The sequence below is a fragment of the Anguilla rostrata genome, chromosome 3 (assembly GCF_018555375.3).
Source record: "Anguilla rostrata isolate EN2019 chromosome 3, ASM1855537v3, whole genome shotgun sequence".
In the NCBI taxonomy this organism is placed as follows: Eukaryota; Metazoa; Chordata; class Actinopteri; order Anguilliformes; family Anguillidae; genus Anguilla; species Anguilla rostrata.
The window spans coordinates 42,355,094-42,372,345 of NC_057935.1; the positions used below are offsets into that span (position 1 = coordinate 42,355,094).

Here is a 17,252-nt window from a genome sequence, read left to right on the forward strand (position 1 = left end):
AATGAAATGATTGTTACTGTTTTTAGAGTAATAATAATAATATTTATTATTATTATTATTATTATTATTATTATTATTATTATTATGATACACCACTGAGTGGATTGAATGATATGTCCCCTATTCCCCCCTTTGTGCTCTTCAGTGTGTGAATTGATGGAAGACATGTCCCTCTTTGTTTTCTGTAGCAATAAGTGCATTAAAAAGACTTGCTCCCTTGCTTTCTCTCTGTCCAGTAGCAGTGTGTGGTAACCATGGGAACGGGATACTTCATCGACCTCTTCAGCTTCTGTGTGCTGTCAGTCATTGACTTGAGTCAGAGTATGCTAGCCTCCAGGTTTATCTGCTGAGGAAGAGCCACCTGGCCAGATGTCTCTTTAATAATAATGCTAGATGGTTTCTTAGCCACCTTGTCACTAAGGTGAGAGATGGAACACTGTGTCCCATTTGGAATGTTTATGGCAGACCTGTAGTAAAACTGATCGACTCAGGTTAGCAAGTCACTTTTGACATGTTACAGTGACACCTGTTTTGGGTTCTTGAAGTCCCAGTCTCCTGACATGATTGTGTGAATTGATGCAGGTTTCCCCCCTTTCTGTTCACTGGTGCTTCAGTGCTGTGAGGCAGTCAACTGTCTTCATGCCAGGGAAGCTAGATGCATCATCGTTGAAAGGACATTAACAGCCCTAGAAGTGTGTTTTATCAGCAATAGTACAAGTCAAAGCAGACCTAGGGCCAAGGAGAGCTGCCCATCTATATCCCCAAAACAAGTTACTCTGCAATATTCATGATTAAAACCACTCGGACTACAACAACTTTGTCTTGGAGGTTAGCCTCTGAATTGCTGCCGTGATCCCCACTACAGAATCTCAGAGGGTGAACTTTGAGCCCTGCTTGATGGTTCTTAAGACTGTGAAGAATGCGTCTGAATGAAAACCGGGTGTTGCCGCGGTGGTTTCCCACTTCTCTGATTGACGAGGTCGCAGTGTGGAATCTCCATGGGGTGATTTTGCTGTATGGTTCTGATTGTAACTTTGTTTCATCTTTTTATTGTAGGTTTTAAAAGCTGAGAAAGGCTGGAGACATTTTTGGGCACAGGTAAATGTGCCTTACACTTTATATGCCAGCTCTCAGGGCCTTGTAAGCGGAGCATATTCTATTACTGTAAAACATTACTTTGATTTTCCTCCTTTTTTGAGAGAACTGATATATGATAAAATATCCTACATCATCTATCACTTATCGCTAATCTTGAATCACTGCAGGAAGCAAGTTTTGAATTCATTAACTGTGTCTGGTGGCAGCAAAGTGTCTCATTTGTCTTTGCATTCATGGCATATTATAATTATCTGGGTGTACTAGTGCAGGATATTCATAATTATCTGGGTGTACTAGTGCAGGCTATTCATAATTATCTGGGTGTAGTAGTGCAGTACTTATACCTCAACTGCTGATTGGTCCACAATTAGGCCCACATCTTTATGGTGTGTTTGTGGTGATTAAGAATGAAGGGTCATTGTGATGCCATTTGCTCTGGCTTATGGGCTTGAGAATGTATTACTGATGTTCTGTGTGGAAGGTTGTTAGTCTAATTATACGTACGTTTCTTTTTACTGTCCACGCGGGATAGTCCTGGCTACTGACTGCGGTGGCTCAGAGAGGGGTATGTCTTTGTTGTAGGATACCTGCAATAACCTTGTGAATGTTTATCAATTGCATTCTATGTTAGGGTTATTTGAAAACCATATCTTTGTCACATATATAATACCCATTGGTAGATTCAGTCATACCCTAGTGAATCTAGATAAATGCACTTGACCCCTTATATGAAATCTGCTGCCATAGTCTATGCACTATGGTCGGTTGGTTTCTTGACCCATGCGGTATCCATTTTGGCTCTTCGTCTGTCTCGTTGTGCTGTTATGTGCCGTTCCTCAGCAGCATGTAGGTGGAACAGGGCGTGTGCCTCTTGGCCTGTCATTACACAGCCGGGTGAGCAGCTGCCAGGTGCGCCTTTAACCCGGGGCTGCTTAATGAGCACATAAGGACAGTCCTTCCTTGCCACATCACGCCACATCACGCTGCTACAGCCTACGGTCCGCCATTTTGAACCACACTGTCTGCAGCGTACCCTGTTCTAATCCACCGAGAAGCCGTGGAGGTGCCGTAACGTCTGCGGCTGCAGCACGCCGGTCGATGGCTGTCCCGCGGTCTGTCCGGTCAGGCACAAACTCGACACAAGGAGCTCTGTGTTTTCTTCCGTTGAGCCCACGCGTGCGTTTTCTTATACCGTGAGCGAGCGAAAGATCGCGCGCGGTCGCGTTAATTACGGCGGCGGTTAAGGCGGAGGCCGGTTTTCCGCCCCCGGGGGACGGGTCGCGTCACGGCTGGCCCTTCAGCCGCTAAGCCCGGGGAGAGTGACTCACCGCCTGCCTGTACGGGCCTGCCAGCCCGCCCGTCGAGGTGAACGAGGCTGTGTCGCTGTCCCGTTCCAGGAGCGGCGGCGGGGCTGGGAGGGGTCAGCGTGCACCCTGTGAGGGTGGTCCCGTGGTGCGTAGGCCCCCCCTGAGAGGCCGGCTGGCTGGCCGGCTATGGAGGCTTAGCCCCGAAACCTGGGGGGGCACGATCGGGTGAGATGTACGTTTTAATTGCGTCCTAAAATCCCAGTTTTATTTGTCCAATAATTGATTCGCCTCCCTGCTCCCTCTGACCGGTTCCCTTTGATGACATCATCAGCAGTGCCTGCTGACTGATCAGCCTGTCCGCCTGTCTGTACGTCTGTCGGCTTGCTGCTAGTTCTGCTGCTCTTGAATGCGTTTAATTTTTAGATTTTGGCCTGTTTTGTATCATAGTACCGTATAGTTATGATGCCAATGATTATTATTATTATTGTTTTTATTGTTAGTTGTGATAAGTCTGAGGTAGGGCTGAGCAGCATACCACAGTGATAATTATCGAATACAGTAATGGTCTTTGCCACCATTTTCCACATGGTGTAATTATACCTATTATTCCTGATGCTGTAGTAAACAACCACGCTTCAAAGGCCTCGTGAAATGCTTCCGGAGAAAAAGAAACCTTACCAACCGTTATATTGGATATATTAACCGTCTATTGGTTGTTGATAAGACAGCCAATCAGCAGCAAGGTTGTACAGCTTCCATATGTGATGTGTTTTTATCACTCACATGGAAGCTGCAGGGCCTTGCAGCTGATTGGCTCTCTTATGGTCCCCTAATAGATAACATTGGTGACGTGTTGTTTTCTAGAAATGCGTTGTTTACCGTCGCATCAGGTATAATTGAAGGGCAAAAGACGAAAAGAAAGGCAACGCACCACATTGTGGCGACGACTGTCACTGCTTTCTACCATTATCGTTGCAGCATATCGCCCAACCCTACCCTGACGTTCAACACAAATGGAAGAAATTTGCCAAGACCAATGATAATTAGCTCTGGTTTCTTTTCATCCTGTGTCATTTCGATCTGCCTTCGCTGTTGCACTCGGGGTTGCCCTGAATAATCCGGCTTGTTTATCGACTGTCACGCTTGGATGTTGTTCATCCCAGCGCCCGGTGTGGCATTCACACAGACCCAGCCTCGCAGGCCGCGAGCGCTCCAGTTACCCGCCGCGTACGGAGACGGGGGAGGACCGTGCCAGAGAGAGCCGGAGAGTTCTAGATCGCTCCGCTCTGAGCAGAGGAGAGCGCTGTGATGTCATGCAGCGAGACCGAGCGCTTGGCACCCAGGGGGCATCGCCACAGAGCGTACACAGGAACCGGAGAGGGTAGGAGGGGCCAGGCGGCGAAGCCTGGGAAGTAACGGGAAAGGGCTTCTGCTGCGCATGTTGAGGGGAAAAGCACTTTGCTGCCCATTGAATTGAATCTAGAAATCCAAGGTGATTTAACAACCAAAGAAAACCTCATCGGTCCATTTTATTTTGTGTGATAAATTTCATTGTTTGTCAAAGTTTGTGAAACTAACTCTGATCAGGTAGTCTTAAAAAAAATATTTGTACATTTTTATTATATATTTGCATTTTTTTCATTCTGCTTTTTATATGAAACATAACAATTGTTAACCGAGTTTCGGAGTACTATCAGGGAAGTTTATTTTGCCTGTCTGATAGTCTGATATTCCCCATTGATTTTAATGGGATCTCCAATGTTTTGCCCTCAGCATGCACAGTACAGGCTTACTTCTGGGACTTCACAAGCTTAGGTTAGCTGAATCTGTGCTGGCCTGTCTAGTTAAATGTGCGTGTCTGTGGACATTGCGGGTGAGGAGTGGAAGAGCTGCTTTCTCCTGGAGAAGAGCTGAAGATTCTATATGTCGGTCTGGCAGCTGCCCCAACCCCCCTTCTCACCCCTCAGAGCCCAGGGTTGACTCTGTGCATCCCAGCTGGGAACGGCAAGTACAGCGGGATCCGAACCCGCACCCACGTTAATGCTTTAACGTGGACAGGATAACGTACACCAGATCGTATACGGACAAGTCTAAAGCACTACTTGCCGCTTCTTGCCACACCGCGGCTCACAATTCGGGCTCGCACCGAGATGAGTCAGAGGAAGTCGCTTCATGAGCCCGATCGACTTGCAGGAGCGGGGGTCACCGGAGAACGATGAAACGTGGATGCCTGCCGACTTAACCCTCCCTAACTCTGGGGCCACCGGCCACAGCCGACACTGACAGGGGTCTGGATTTGAATCTGGACCAGGGTGCCTATGTATGCACTACAAATAGAACGATGCCTTAACCGGATGAGTCACCCAGCATCCCATGCTTTGCTTTTAATCCCTCAAGTGAATAGATGCTCTGACACACACAGGCACACACACACCTAAGCCGCGTTTCCACCAAAAGTACCCGGAACTACTTTTCAAGGAACTAAAAGGTTCCTTCAGCCCATTGTTGTCTGCGTTTCCACCGTGGTCTAAAGTCCCGCGAAGATTAGGCAAATTAGCCCACTGACGTATGAAAAAGCGACGTTGTCGTCGGTCCATCTGTCCTATGATTTCTTCTGTAACCCCATACTACCACCGAAGTAGCCTACATTATTTTCTAATAACCGGGACAGCCCGGAGGTGTTTATTCCACTTAGCCTATATACAATGGATTACCAACCCTATTTTACCGTTGTCAAGCATAACTGTTGTTGGTAGTTGAACTTGGACCGTTGTTATGCAACAAATAGGATATAACAGGCCAATAGTCAGATTGTAACTGTTTTATATATCCTCTCAAACACATTCATTATGTTTTTATGCGAACATTCACTTTCGTGTCTTGACATCCGAGGCGACAGAATGCATTCACATTCCACAAATAACTGGCAACAACAGCAGAAAACATGCACACGTCGTAAACAATTTGCTGTTAAATTGAGTACTTTCTCATCGTCAATTCAATGTAGGCCTAGGCTAATCGCCAAACGACAAGAATAGAACGAAAACTCGGACTTGCGTGAAAATTTAAATTAGCAGTGGTACAGCCACCGTTTGCTTTCCTTCAAAGTTTCTGCTAGCCAAGCAGCGAAGTGTGCCCTCCAGATGCGAACCATGCACCATAAATTAGTCCATAGTCTTCCTGGTCTTTTTGTGGAATTGAAGAATGTCAGAGTAAAATTACGGCAGTCTGAAAAAGCAAAAGGGACGATTACTAGAATTAACCTGTTATTTTACCCTGACAAAAAGTGCGGAAGGTGATTTCCAGTTTGCTTTTTACTGTATCACCAATGTAAATTACGCATAACTACCGCATACCTCACATAACTGTATCAAACGTTTTGATTCAATTACAACGAGCTAACAAAGAAAATCCGGAAGACAATATTCAGCAACCGAATTAAACCTTTTGAATGTTTTGGTACGTAATATGCTGTCCCAGCATGAATGCTTAGCATTTTATAAAAACGAATACTAAAGCAAGAAAAGAACAGAAGAGCACACGTTATAATTCCAAGACGTTGGCAGGCTATAAGCAAAAGTAGGCTACTGCGCCGCATAACATACAAGTTTGATTTCAAGTTATTATGAAAATAAATCCGTTTGCGGCTGCAGATTTTTAAAAATGGCGGTTGAAATAAAACACTGCAAGTTGTCGACCAATCAGAAATTTTCAACACTTGCGCACCACCCCAAAGGTTCCGGTACTTTTGGAAAGTACTACGCCCCGAGCAGGAACTTTTTTGGGGGTAAAATAAAGCTCAATAAAGCTTTTGAGTTCCTCAAAAGGTTCCTAGTTCCGGGGTAAAGTTCCTGCGGTGGAAACGCGGCTATACACACACACACCCACCCACCCAGCACACACACGCACAGAAACCCAACCTAACCCACTGTCGTGGTAAATTCATAGCATCTGTGTGCAGAAGCAGCACTCTCCCCTGCTGTAGAGTCGGCTGGAGAGACGAGGGGATTTCAAAGCTCTGTGTGACTGCGGTTGTTTGGGGAGGCGTAGGGGGGCCGGGTCATTTATGGGGGAGAAATACCCTATGGTCCAGTCGGCCCTCGCTACATACTGTACTAGAGTAAAGTTCCAGTAAACATCAGCTCTGCAAACGTGGTGTGTGGTGCGCGCTTGGAAAGGCCACCCCTTCCCCTTTCCCTCTCCACTGGGGGGGGGGGATCTCAGGCCGTACCCAGACCACCGGGGGCGAAGGTCACGCTCGTGTGCCAAGCTCTTTCTGCTTGCCTGCTTGTGCTGGGGATAAGATCAACTGGCCCGGGAATCACGTTTCTCTGAGCTGGAGGGAAATCTGCAGTTGAGCAAGAGAGGAGTCGGAGAGAAGGAGCAGAGGGTCACTGAGTTAGCAGAGGCAATGGAAGGAGTGACAGAATTTGGAGAGGAGTTCAGTGGGTGGTAGAGGTACCGTGTTGACAGAAGTATCACAGTGTTGGTGGAAAAACAATGACGGTGTCTTTGTGTGGCTCTGTGTCAGAGGTCAGAGAGAGAGAGGGATGATGGAACATGAAAGACAGAAGGTCTCTGAGCAGGCTGCATGCTGTGATGTTTTGGGTGGCAGAGAGAGGCTTGACCTTTCATGTTCCTTTTTCTGAATGCAAATAAACCTCCATCGTTATGTAAAAATAAAGACTTTCTAATGGACCATCTTAACTGAGAGTGAGGGGGAGAGACGTTGACTTTTAACACCCCGTTTTATTAATCAATTCAAAACAAAATTGCTTAGCCCCAACTCGAAAAAAACAACAGAATGTAAACGGAAAATAAGTTAATAAAACAGAAAATGCACATGGAAAAAAAGCCAAACTCGAATATTAATAACCAATTTTCCTCCTCCTACTGAGCACAAGCAATGCTGCAAGCACCAGCTAGAGAGGGGAGAGAGAGAAAGAACGTACTCAAGTACAGCTGGAAGACAACCCTGACCTCTCCCCTTTTCTCTTTGTGCGTGTTTGTGGGATTGTGCAGTCTCTGGCCAGTTTTAATGAAGAGTAACGCACACGTGATTGAATCCTTAGCACAGAACGTGCCGATTTCGGCTCAGAAATCTTCCCTGCACTGGCCAAGCAGGTCCGAGTCCGTTTCCAAGCTTTATTCAACCGTACACGGGCCAAGATTCAGTCCGCATTCCTCAATCTTGACAAATTTAAACAAGCATCAAGTTTTCTGACGCTTGTGACGAACTCAGTCCGGTGGATTACTGACCTCACCCAGACCGTTTGCGAAGGAAAAAAAAGCTAAATTGCTGGCCTAACGCTGGCATTGAATTATGAGTCAGAGTTAAGCATGAACGCTGACACGGTCCTGAGCTCACAGAGTGGACGTGCAGGGAGAACGTGATTGGTGGGTGTAAGCGCGTACGAACGCAGTGCTGTACTTTGGGCCTGTCAGTCACGCGCCTGCGGCGTTGGCAGCGCTCCTCCCTCTTACAGCCCTGCTTCACTCTTGTCTGTCCCAGGGCGTGGCTCCCCACCGCAGGACTGCTTCCCTTTTCTCCTGTGTTCCAGGAGGGAGAGGGATAATAACCAGACATCTCCCAGGCCGCTGTAGTGCAGGTCGGCCATTTTATTTGGCGGAGTAGTAGTTACGGGTGCAGCGTGTTTAAGGTTAGGAATTTCTGTGCTCGCATGAATTGTATTCACTCAGTGTAAGCCGTGTATATGGGAGAGGCATTGTTGTGCCTCTCCCATTAGGCGGGGGGGTGGGTGATGTCATTGGCTAATTGGGTGGGGCACGGCTCTCTGAAGAAGGAGTGGGTCACGAGCCTGGAGTGTGCGTGGTTTCCACAGGATGCGGCCCTCTCTCGCGGTTTTGTTCTCGGGTCCGCGCGTCCGCCGGGCTTTCCGAGGCCTCTCCCAGGCGTGTAAACGTGGCCTTCCTCCGTCCGGCGCGTTCGCGACTCGTTCCGTCACCGTTCGCCTTCCCCAGGCGGCCGAGACCGCGCTGTTATTCTGAATTTTTTCCTAGAGCGCGAACGCGCGTATCCGGGCCAGGGGTGAGAAAGCCGGTGGCTCCGTTTCCAGTGATTCATGTCTGCCTTGGCTAGAAGGAGGAGGAGGAGGGTGCTTTAGCTGCCTCCGCTCCTGTGGGAACCTGCCAGCTGAAAATCGCGCTTTTATTTTGTCTCGATGTCCCCGCGCATTCGAACTTCGTGTGCCGCGCAGCTTGTTTTGTAATAGCGCGCGTAGGTGTTGGTGAGAAGATTAGCATACTGAAGTGTCTTAGCTGGACAAAGCCGCAGGCTTCAGTTATTTTACTCGAAGAGCAGTGGGTTTGGGCGAAGACAGGAAGCCTAGGTCACGCCCCCACTTTTCTCCCACCAATCCGGGCGCGCCACGTTGGGCGGGTCAAGGTTTCAGGTTGAATCCTGGTTATGGCAGCTGTGTGGATGGGTTTTGAAATATAGCCTAGTGTGTGTTGGTCACACAGGTAAACGCAGGTAACAAACGAGGTTAAAGAGGAATGCTGTTATGATGCTGACGTCCGGTTCCTTTGCAGACAGTTGCGTTAGAAAGAGCCCGGCAGGATTATTCCAGCGTCATAACGATAGATTTCACCATCTGAGCCTCGCAGGGCAATTGCTAATATATATGCAAATTAATCAATAAGCAGTGGAGAAGCTTTGATTTGTAAATAAGTAATGAGACTTTCTGACGGTACTCTGAGGCCCTAATAATTTCTCCAGGGCAAGATAACTCCTTTCTTTCTTTCCTTCTTTATTTCCTCTTTCTTTCTCTGCCTCTTCCACGATTTCCCTCTTGCTCACGCTTGATCCCTCTGCCTCTTTCATTCCTGCTCTTTTCCTTTTCTTTCTTCCCTCCCATTTTCCCTCCTTTTCCATCTCTGTTTCCCTCTTGTCTTGATTACTCTGTCCCTCTCTTTCTTGGTTTCCTCTCCCTTCCCTTTCTCTTTTTTCATTTCACCCTTTCCTGTCAGTCCGCTCTCCCTCTTTTTCCATTTTTAGCCCCGTTCTCTCTCACGCCGTCTCCTCTGTTCTACCCTTTTCCGTATTCGCCCCCTCTCTCTCCCCCCCTTCTCCTCTCTCTCTCTCCCCCCTCCCTTTTCTCTCTCTCTCTCCCTCTCTCTCTGTCTCCCCCCCTCCTTTCTCTCTCTCTCTTTCTCTCTCTCTCTCACTTTCTCTCCCTCTCCCCTCCCTTCTCTCTCTCTCTCCCTCTCTCCTCTCTCCCTCTCTCTCTCCTCTCTCCCTCTCTCCTCTCTCCTCTCTCCTCTCCTCTCCCTCTCTCTCTCTCTCTCTCTCTCTCTCTCTCCCTCTCTCCTCTCTCTCTCTGTTGTAGCGGCGCTGTGGGCTGGCTGGGCTAATCGGGCCCGTGTAAGATGGAGCCGTAACGAGGAGCTGCTTAATTAGCCGCCGCGCTCGTTGCGGGGGAACATTAGCCCGCTCCCTCCCGCGCTTTTACCAGGGGACTAATCTCATCATTACAGAGCAGAGACGCCAGCGCCGGGCGGGGGGGGGTCACGGACCCACCGCACGCTCTGTTGCCGGAGAACAGCAGAACGCAATCCGACACGCTCGCGACGCGGCCCCGAGATTTGTTCCCGGCGCCTGAACGCGGCGTTTTATTAAGAAGCGTAAAATCTCTCCGCGCCGCCTCGCGGTCGGGCGTTTCACGGTTCGAGCGCGCGGCTCATCGAACGCCGATGCAGAAGCAGGCTGGAGACTGCAGGGTGTTATGACCGCGTGTTCATGTAGAGAGGACCGCTCATGGTACGAGCTGTGTACAGTGCTCGCAAACAGTGTGTCCCCATGGCTCATTGTAGAACGGCGCACTTGTACGCTCGCGGGAAATTTATTGCCATGTCTCTGAAGAGGTCGCTCAGAGGGCTTTGGTTCGTGAAACAATCAGGGTCGTTATTCGCGCGTTCAATCCTGCGAAAAGCCGTTTTTCCGAGGCAGTTTTTGTATCAGGTCACGTTCAGGAGTTCTTGGAGGACGTGCTTTTAAAGGCCCAGGGTCGTGCCTAACGCTCCGCACGTGAACGTCAGGCGCGTCGAACTCGCATTTGTGCGGGCGGTTCTCCTTTAACGTCGCGCCGCTCTGGGAGCTCCGGCGGCCGGTGGTACGGAACGCCTCGGGGCCGTTGCCGGGAGACGGGAGTGTGGGAGGAGCCCGCGGGCACCCACATGACTCACCTGTCTCCTGCGGCTTTGCGCAGGAGGGCGAGGCTGACCTCGGTCTCCCCTGCTCTGCTGTTTCTGTCGGTCTGCCTCTGTCTTTATCTGTCCGTGTCCCGCAATACGTCTTCATTATTTCGCCGTGTCTGTCAGCTGCCTGCCCCGCACGCTGTTAGGATTTTGCTGCAAGTCTCAGTGATGTGTCGGAGCAAAACACAAGCACCCTGTCTCCCATGCAGGGTCCAAAATGTACTTTTTGTCCATACCTGCCTGCCAAGGTGATGGGTAGATGTGGGGGAGAAAAAATAAAATGATTGGCCTGGTGAATTTTTGTTCCGAACACATAAACATTGTCAGATAAGATACACTTTTAGATTCAGAGTGGGTCCAACTTGCTCTTAACTGTATCCATCAGTAAAGGTACTTAGTTTATCACTGATGTAATGTCAGGCTTACAGTTACAGCTAATTTAGCTGACTAATATCATGTAAGGTAACGTTAGACAGAATTATGTCTTAATGTTGTTCTGTCCACGTTCATTATTCATTGGTGGTCTCTTCTTTGTGTCTCCACATTGGAATGAGGTCACTAAGTCAAAATCTATAGCTGGCAGGTTTTAGCTGCTAATGAGGTGTTCTTCAGTATTGTCTTTATGTAGCCTATTTCAGTCTGAAAGCCGACTGTTTGCGCACACAAAGTATATGAACATGAACTAGCCTAAGTGATGAACAAGCTCCGGTGATTGGGTCTCTCAGAGATTTAGTTTTCCTCAACACAAAATTAGTGCGATTTTACCTGGAAAAACAAGACCAGGTTAAAACCTAGTATATGGCTGGACCTAACACACGTGATCTGGCCGACCAGTGGTGTAACTTCATCACCCACTCAGTCAATCACAGACATCCATGTTTGTAGGGCTGGCCCCGCTGTTGCGGCCCAGCCAAAAAATGGAAATTTGGGTTCCATTTGTTTTTTACATGCCAGTGTGGTGGGTTGGCCTGTGTGATTTACCCAACAAAGAGAATGGGGTTGTAACGACCGTTAGATTGGAAATGCAATTACTATGAGAACTGACATAATCAATAGCCTGTTTGTTTTTTTCTGCTGGGTGTTGAAATAGCAAATTCAGTTCTGTAGCTAGATAGCAAGCCTTGCTGTGGGTTAATGAAAAACAATCAAAATAAACCTCAGTTAGGCTATCAGTAACTTTTGTTGTACATTAATTGTGCTTTTTATATGGTCTACCTATTGTTGGTTAATGCTAGATAACATTTCAATGTCCTTGTGCAACCTTACCTGTGGTTACGTGCAGAATTTGTGACATCCAACAGTACTTGGGTCCCAAAGTACTACTGGCTGTCGAGTGATTGTTTAAAGTGATTATTTATTTATTCGGTATTAACTATTTTTAACATGTCTTAATCACTTTACTAGGTTTGTAATTGTATCTGTCTAGCTAGTTATAGATATCTAGTATAATTCACAACTGCTAGGTAGTAGGGTTGGGGTTGGTTTCCGGTTTTGCCGGTCCAGTCCGGTGTACAAGCTTAAACCGGTTTGATTTTATGCGAACCGACTGAGCCGGCATTTGTCATTATGAGACGTTCTGGCAAATTAAAAAGTAGCCTACATCAGCAATCTGTGCCGACGTTGCTAAATTCAACTTGTATTGCATTAGTAATAAGCAATATGACAACGTGATTAACATAATATTATGTTTGTTTATAAACGGAGCCACTAGTGTCTGAGTGCAAAAAAACGAAAGATTGACAGGCCGTGCTCAATTTAGTACCGAGGCCGGCAACAAGGAGGTCCAATTTCATTATTCAACGACTTGGCTGAATACTCGATTCTGGTTGGTCCAAGGCCAGGGTGGGCATTATTTCTCAGTAAAGGGACACCTTGGCCTTTTAACAGTTCTAAAATCAATGTGCTACAAAATCCAGCATTCTAAAGCAGTTTAAACAGCAACTTTCGCATTTGAACTGTTGTTACATCCCTTCCCGTTTTCAATGTCCAATTTCACAATTGATGGCAACGTTGAATCACATTTCTGGTTGCTGTTGCTAGCTTTACAAATCGGAATCGTCCCTTATTTGGACAGTAGAATAGGCGTTACGCATTTAACTCATGGCTATGGACGCATTTTCAACTGTATGTTTGTGAACGATTACGTTTATAGTAACCGCTGTTTTGAATACAATTCAATAATTAGCTAGCTAGCTACCCGGGATAACAAGCATGCCGTGAGACCATTCTGACCTAAAACCAAGAATTTTAATATTGGCTAGGTCACAAGTGACGGTGAACCTATCATAAAGCTAGCTGGCATTCAAAACCCGTTTCAGAGGGTCTTAGAAAGATAGTTATGTAGCCTATACACTGCGCAACCACACCATTTAAAAAACAAGACAGTGCTAGGGAGATTAATTTGATTGACTTACGGTTTCATGCAGTTTTATTAAATAATGTAATGACGAAAATGACCAAAATTGGTGCTAATTGTATGATATAAAACAAGAAGGAACCATTTTTTCTTGATAGCATCATTATTTTCATAGAATTAACGACCAAAGTTTTTGCGTAACAACGGTCCAAATAGAACTACCACCCGGGAGCTAGTGGTAAAATTCGGTATTACCGGTCCGGTCCGTTATTTGGCTTAATATCAAACCGGTTTGAAAATTTTTACATCGGCCGAACCCTACTAGGTAGCCAGTTTGGTAGACTTCTTAGTTACTTTCATAGTTCACAGGCTACTAATTTAGCTAACGTGCCAGTAGCTACATATATGCAAGTGCAAACCTCTGTGTCCGAGTGCACAACAATATGATAGCGTTGTATCCAATAAGGAGTCAATATATCATTATGGCGACGGAACCGGAAACGGTTCGGACAGTGCAGGCGGAGCGAACTGCACAGTTACACCCGTCTCTCTGTGCGTAACGCTGGCTCTGGTCTCTCTGCAGGCTGGTGCAGCGGCATGCTGGCTATGGAGTGGTGTCGGCTGCAGACTGGATGACAGGCTGCACTGGGAGAGCTGAGGCACACGCGGGCGGGACACGGGCACTGTGCTGAGCCAGCGGGCAGTGCCGGTGTGGTGACAGACAGACAGGACGACCTATTGGACGCCTCTCTTTTACCTCTCCATACCCAGTCCCGCCCTCTCTTGGTTTCCTCTACGATCCCAAACCCCCCTCCCCTCCCCTCCTTCCCTCACCTTCCCCTCCTTCCCCCAACCCCACCCCCTCCCTGCCTTCCCTCCCTGTCCTCCTCCTCCTCCTCTCCTCCCCTCCCTCTCTACTTCTACTGTCCCCTTCTCCCCTCTGACCCCTGACCTCTGACCCCTGGGGAGGACAGGATGAGCTGGCTGAGCCGGCTGACCCCGCGGGGTCCCGGAAGCCGGACGGGCCGAAACGGCGCCCCCTCCTGTCCGGTCACGGCGGACCCCGAGACCTGCCTCATGGTGTTTGAGAACCACTGGAGACAGGTGCGTCTGAGACCTGCCGCTAGCCGTGCTAACATGCAGGGCGAAACCGGGCTAATGTTGCCTTCAGCGCTCGCCGTTCGCTGCCTCTTTGTTTCTCATGAAAGGGGGCCTATTACTGTGATTCAGTGTATCAGTGTGGGCTTCCTTAAGACTGTTCTCTGCTCTTAAAAGCTAAGTGCGGCTTTCTCTCCCCCTCCTCCCCACAACATTTCCTCACTCCTCTTTCTTCCTTACTCTTTGCTTTCTGTCTCTTTTGTCCTCTTTCCTCTACATCATTTCTTCTTTCCCCTCTTGGCCATTTTCCTTTCCTCGGTTCTGTTGTCTCCCTCCCACCTCCTCCTTTACTCTTCATATTCCATCTTTGCCATCTTGTCCTCTCTTGCACTCTCTCTCTCCCCTTCTCTCACTCCCTCTCTCTTTCCCTCTCACTCTCTCTTTCTCTATTGCTCTGTCTCTCTCCCTCTCCCTCTCTCCCCTTCTCTCTCTCTTTCTCTCTCTCTCCCCTCCTCGTTCTCCCTCACTCTCTCTTTCTCTCTCTCTCCCCCTCCCTCTTCCCCCTTCTCTCTCACTTCCTCTCTCTCCCTCTCCCCCTCCCCTTCTCCCTCTCCCTCTCCCCCTCTCTCTCGTAGGTGTCGTGGGTGCTGGAGCAGAGGGACCCTCCCGGCTCGGGGGCGGGCGACGACCTGACGGCCGTGCGGAACCACACGGACCAGATGATGTGCCTGCTGGCGGAGGAGCGCCCGGGGGGCGGGGCCGGGGCCGGGGACGCCGCCGCCATGGGCCCCATCCTGGAGCTGGCGGTGACGGAGAACATCCTGGACCGGCTGCTGCAGTGGCACCTGCGCCGCGGCCTGGACCCCGACAGCCAGGGGGCGCTGCTCAAGCTGTTCGAGATGCTGATCGGCCGCTCCCAGCAGCCCCTGCTCCGGCACAAGCCCGTGCTGCAGCCCCTGCTGAGGCTGCTGGCAGCCTGCGCGGACCCCCAGCTGGGCTGCCCCCCACCGCTGGAGAGCAGCCTGGTGCTGCTGCTCAACCAGGTGTGCGCGTGCGTGGCCCGCCAGCCCGCCGTGCTGGAGCTGCTGCTCCGCGCCGGCCCCGCCCCCAGCCCCGCCCCCGGACCCCAGGGCCCCGCCCCCATCCCCCAGGGCCCCACCAACCTGCTCATCTTCTCCCTGCTGGTGCCCTTCATCCACCGCGACGGGGCCATCGGCCAGCAGGCCCGCGACGCCCTGCTGCTCGTCATGGCAACCTCCGCCGACAACCAGGCCATGGCGCGCTACATCGCCGAGAACTCCTACTTCTGCCCGGTAAACATTACATGACATTACATTACATTACAGGCATTTAGCAGACGCTCTTATCCTGAGCGACTTACACAACGTTTTATATAGCATTTACATTGCGTCCATTTATACATCTGGATACATACTGAAGCAATGCAGGTTAAGTACCTTGCTCAAGGGTACAATGGCAGTGTCCTACCCGGGAACCGAACCTGTGACCTTGATGTTGCTAGACCCAGTTCCATACCCATTATAGTACACTGCCGCCCCTAAATGAGGCTACGTCGGGGCGGGGCGGGCAGGCCCGGCACTACAGCAAACATACAGTACTGTTTATTGTATCGGTTCTGCCATTGGCCGGTTAGTGCAGGAGCTGGGCGGTACTTTATCATGCCTTATGGGACTGGACGCACCTACAGGAGGCAGCAGTATCCAGCCTTAGGGTGCAGAAAGAAAGCCTCAGTATCCAGACTTGGGGTGTGGGGGTGGGGGGATGGTTGCTGTTCTTGTACCCTTTAGCCAGACACGTAGGCTGAAAAAATTCTGTTATCCTGCAGTGTCAGTGGATCTAAAATAAGCTGTGAGATTGCCCTCCAGAAGGGCGTCTGCTCTGAGCTCTGCCAAGATATTAGTGGTCCTGTTCCTGTTCACATTGCTAATGCATTGCTAATGTAACTGCTATTTCTACCTCTACTGTTTCTGCTGCTTCTACTGCTTTTGCCAATGTTATTGCTACTACTGCTACTGCGACTGCTGCTCCTGCTGTAGCCAATACTGCCTCTGCTCCTGCTGTAGCCGCTGTTGTCATTGCTGCTATTGCTAGTGCTTGTCTTACTGGTTCTTCTTTTATAGTAGCAGTATCAATGTGCTGATTTGTTCTGTAGATAACATAAACCAAACATCTGGAATTCTGTGAATGTAAGCCTCCAGTGACGTCAGTGTGCACCAAGCACGTGTGTCCATGTCAGCGCTCTCTCCCCGCGTTTGGTGTGGCTCCGCCCCTCGCCGGCACGGCCCCGCCCTCGCCGGCATAATTGATGAGCGTGCGCCTGACCTACTTGGCAGCCCGACGCCTCTGCGGCTCCGCAGTTTCCCGCTTTGAGTTTCTCCTCCTCCCTCGTCCCTTCGTTTTCTCTTCCCTTCATTTTCCTCTCGCGACAGAGCCGCTGTATCTTCGCTTCCAGCGCGCGTATTTTCACTCCCTTCTGTTGCTTCAGAGTCTGGTGACTCACTTCGTCTCCGAGTCATTTCTGCGGTCATCCTGAAAAAATCCACAGGGGTGTGGCCGCCTTTCCCCCCAGTCGCACTCGCACGCGGGCCCCGGAGCAGCTCGCGCTACTCGCTCCTGATTGGTTGGGCCCGCGAGCGCGGGGTGTGATAGCATTAGCAGAGAGAGCGTCGCATTTTCCAATGAAAACAGGGAGAGTGACGGTGCGAGTAGCAGCCTCCTGACCTGCTGCTCCACACTGCCCCCTCTGTCAGGGCTCGGGTATAGCAGCCTGTCTGTGTGTGCTATGGCTGAAGTCTGAATGAACACGGATGTGTGGTAGGAGCAATCGGCCCAGACGCTTATCCCGTTGCCGCTTACATAGTGCTTATCAGGCTCATTTCAAAACGAGTAATTTGGCTGAAAACACAGGGTTTGGAATGCTGCAGAGGGGTGTAGTGCTGCAGGAACTCAGCGGGCTGGATTTTGCTGCTCTCTAAAGACCCTGCGCTGTCTCTTTTTTTCCTCTTGCATTTGAAGTGTTCAGTAAGCCACAACATTAAGATGTATTCATACTTCATCAAGTTTGCCAACGGGGAAATGCTCAAATTTCCTTTCGACGTAAAGCGGGTCGCCATGTTTGTCCCGCATGCGTATTCACTTCAGGTTGACTTCTGATT

General features: G+C 49.5%; 1 protein-coding gene across 4 annotated transcripts in view; it reads left to right on the top strand.

Annotated features, from left to right (window-relative positions):
• Positions 1 to 17,252, top strand: part of LOC135250899 (FHF complex subunit HOOK-interacting protein 1B-like) — a 33,882-nt gene that overhangs the window by 2,183 nt on the left and 14,447 nt on the right. For 3 of the 4 annotated variants that reach the window (XM_064327700.1, XM_064327704.1, XM_064327703.1), the window contains exons 2-3: positions 13,562 to 14,082; positions 14,712 to 15,389. In XM_064327700.1, coding sequence (XP_064183770.1) covers positions 13,954 to 14,082; positions 14,712 to 15,389 — 807 coding nt within the window. In that variant the 5' untranslated portion in view covers positions 13,562 to 13,953. Of the gene's footprint in view, positions 1 to 1,056; positions 1,099 to 13,561; positions 14,083 to 14,711; positions 15,390 to 17,252 lie in introns of all 4 variants that reach the window. The other variant, XM_064327701.1, reaches the window with a different exon arrangement.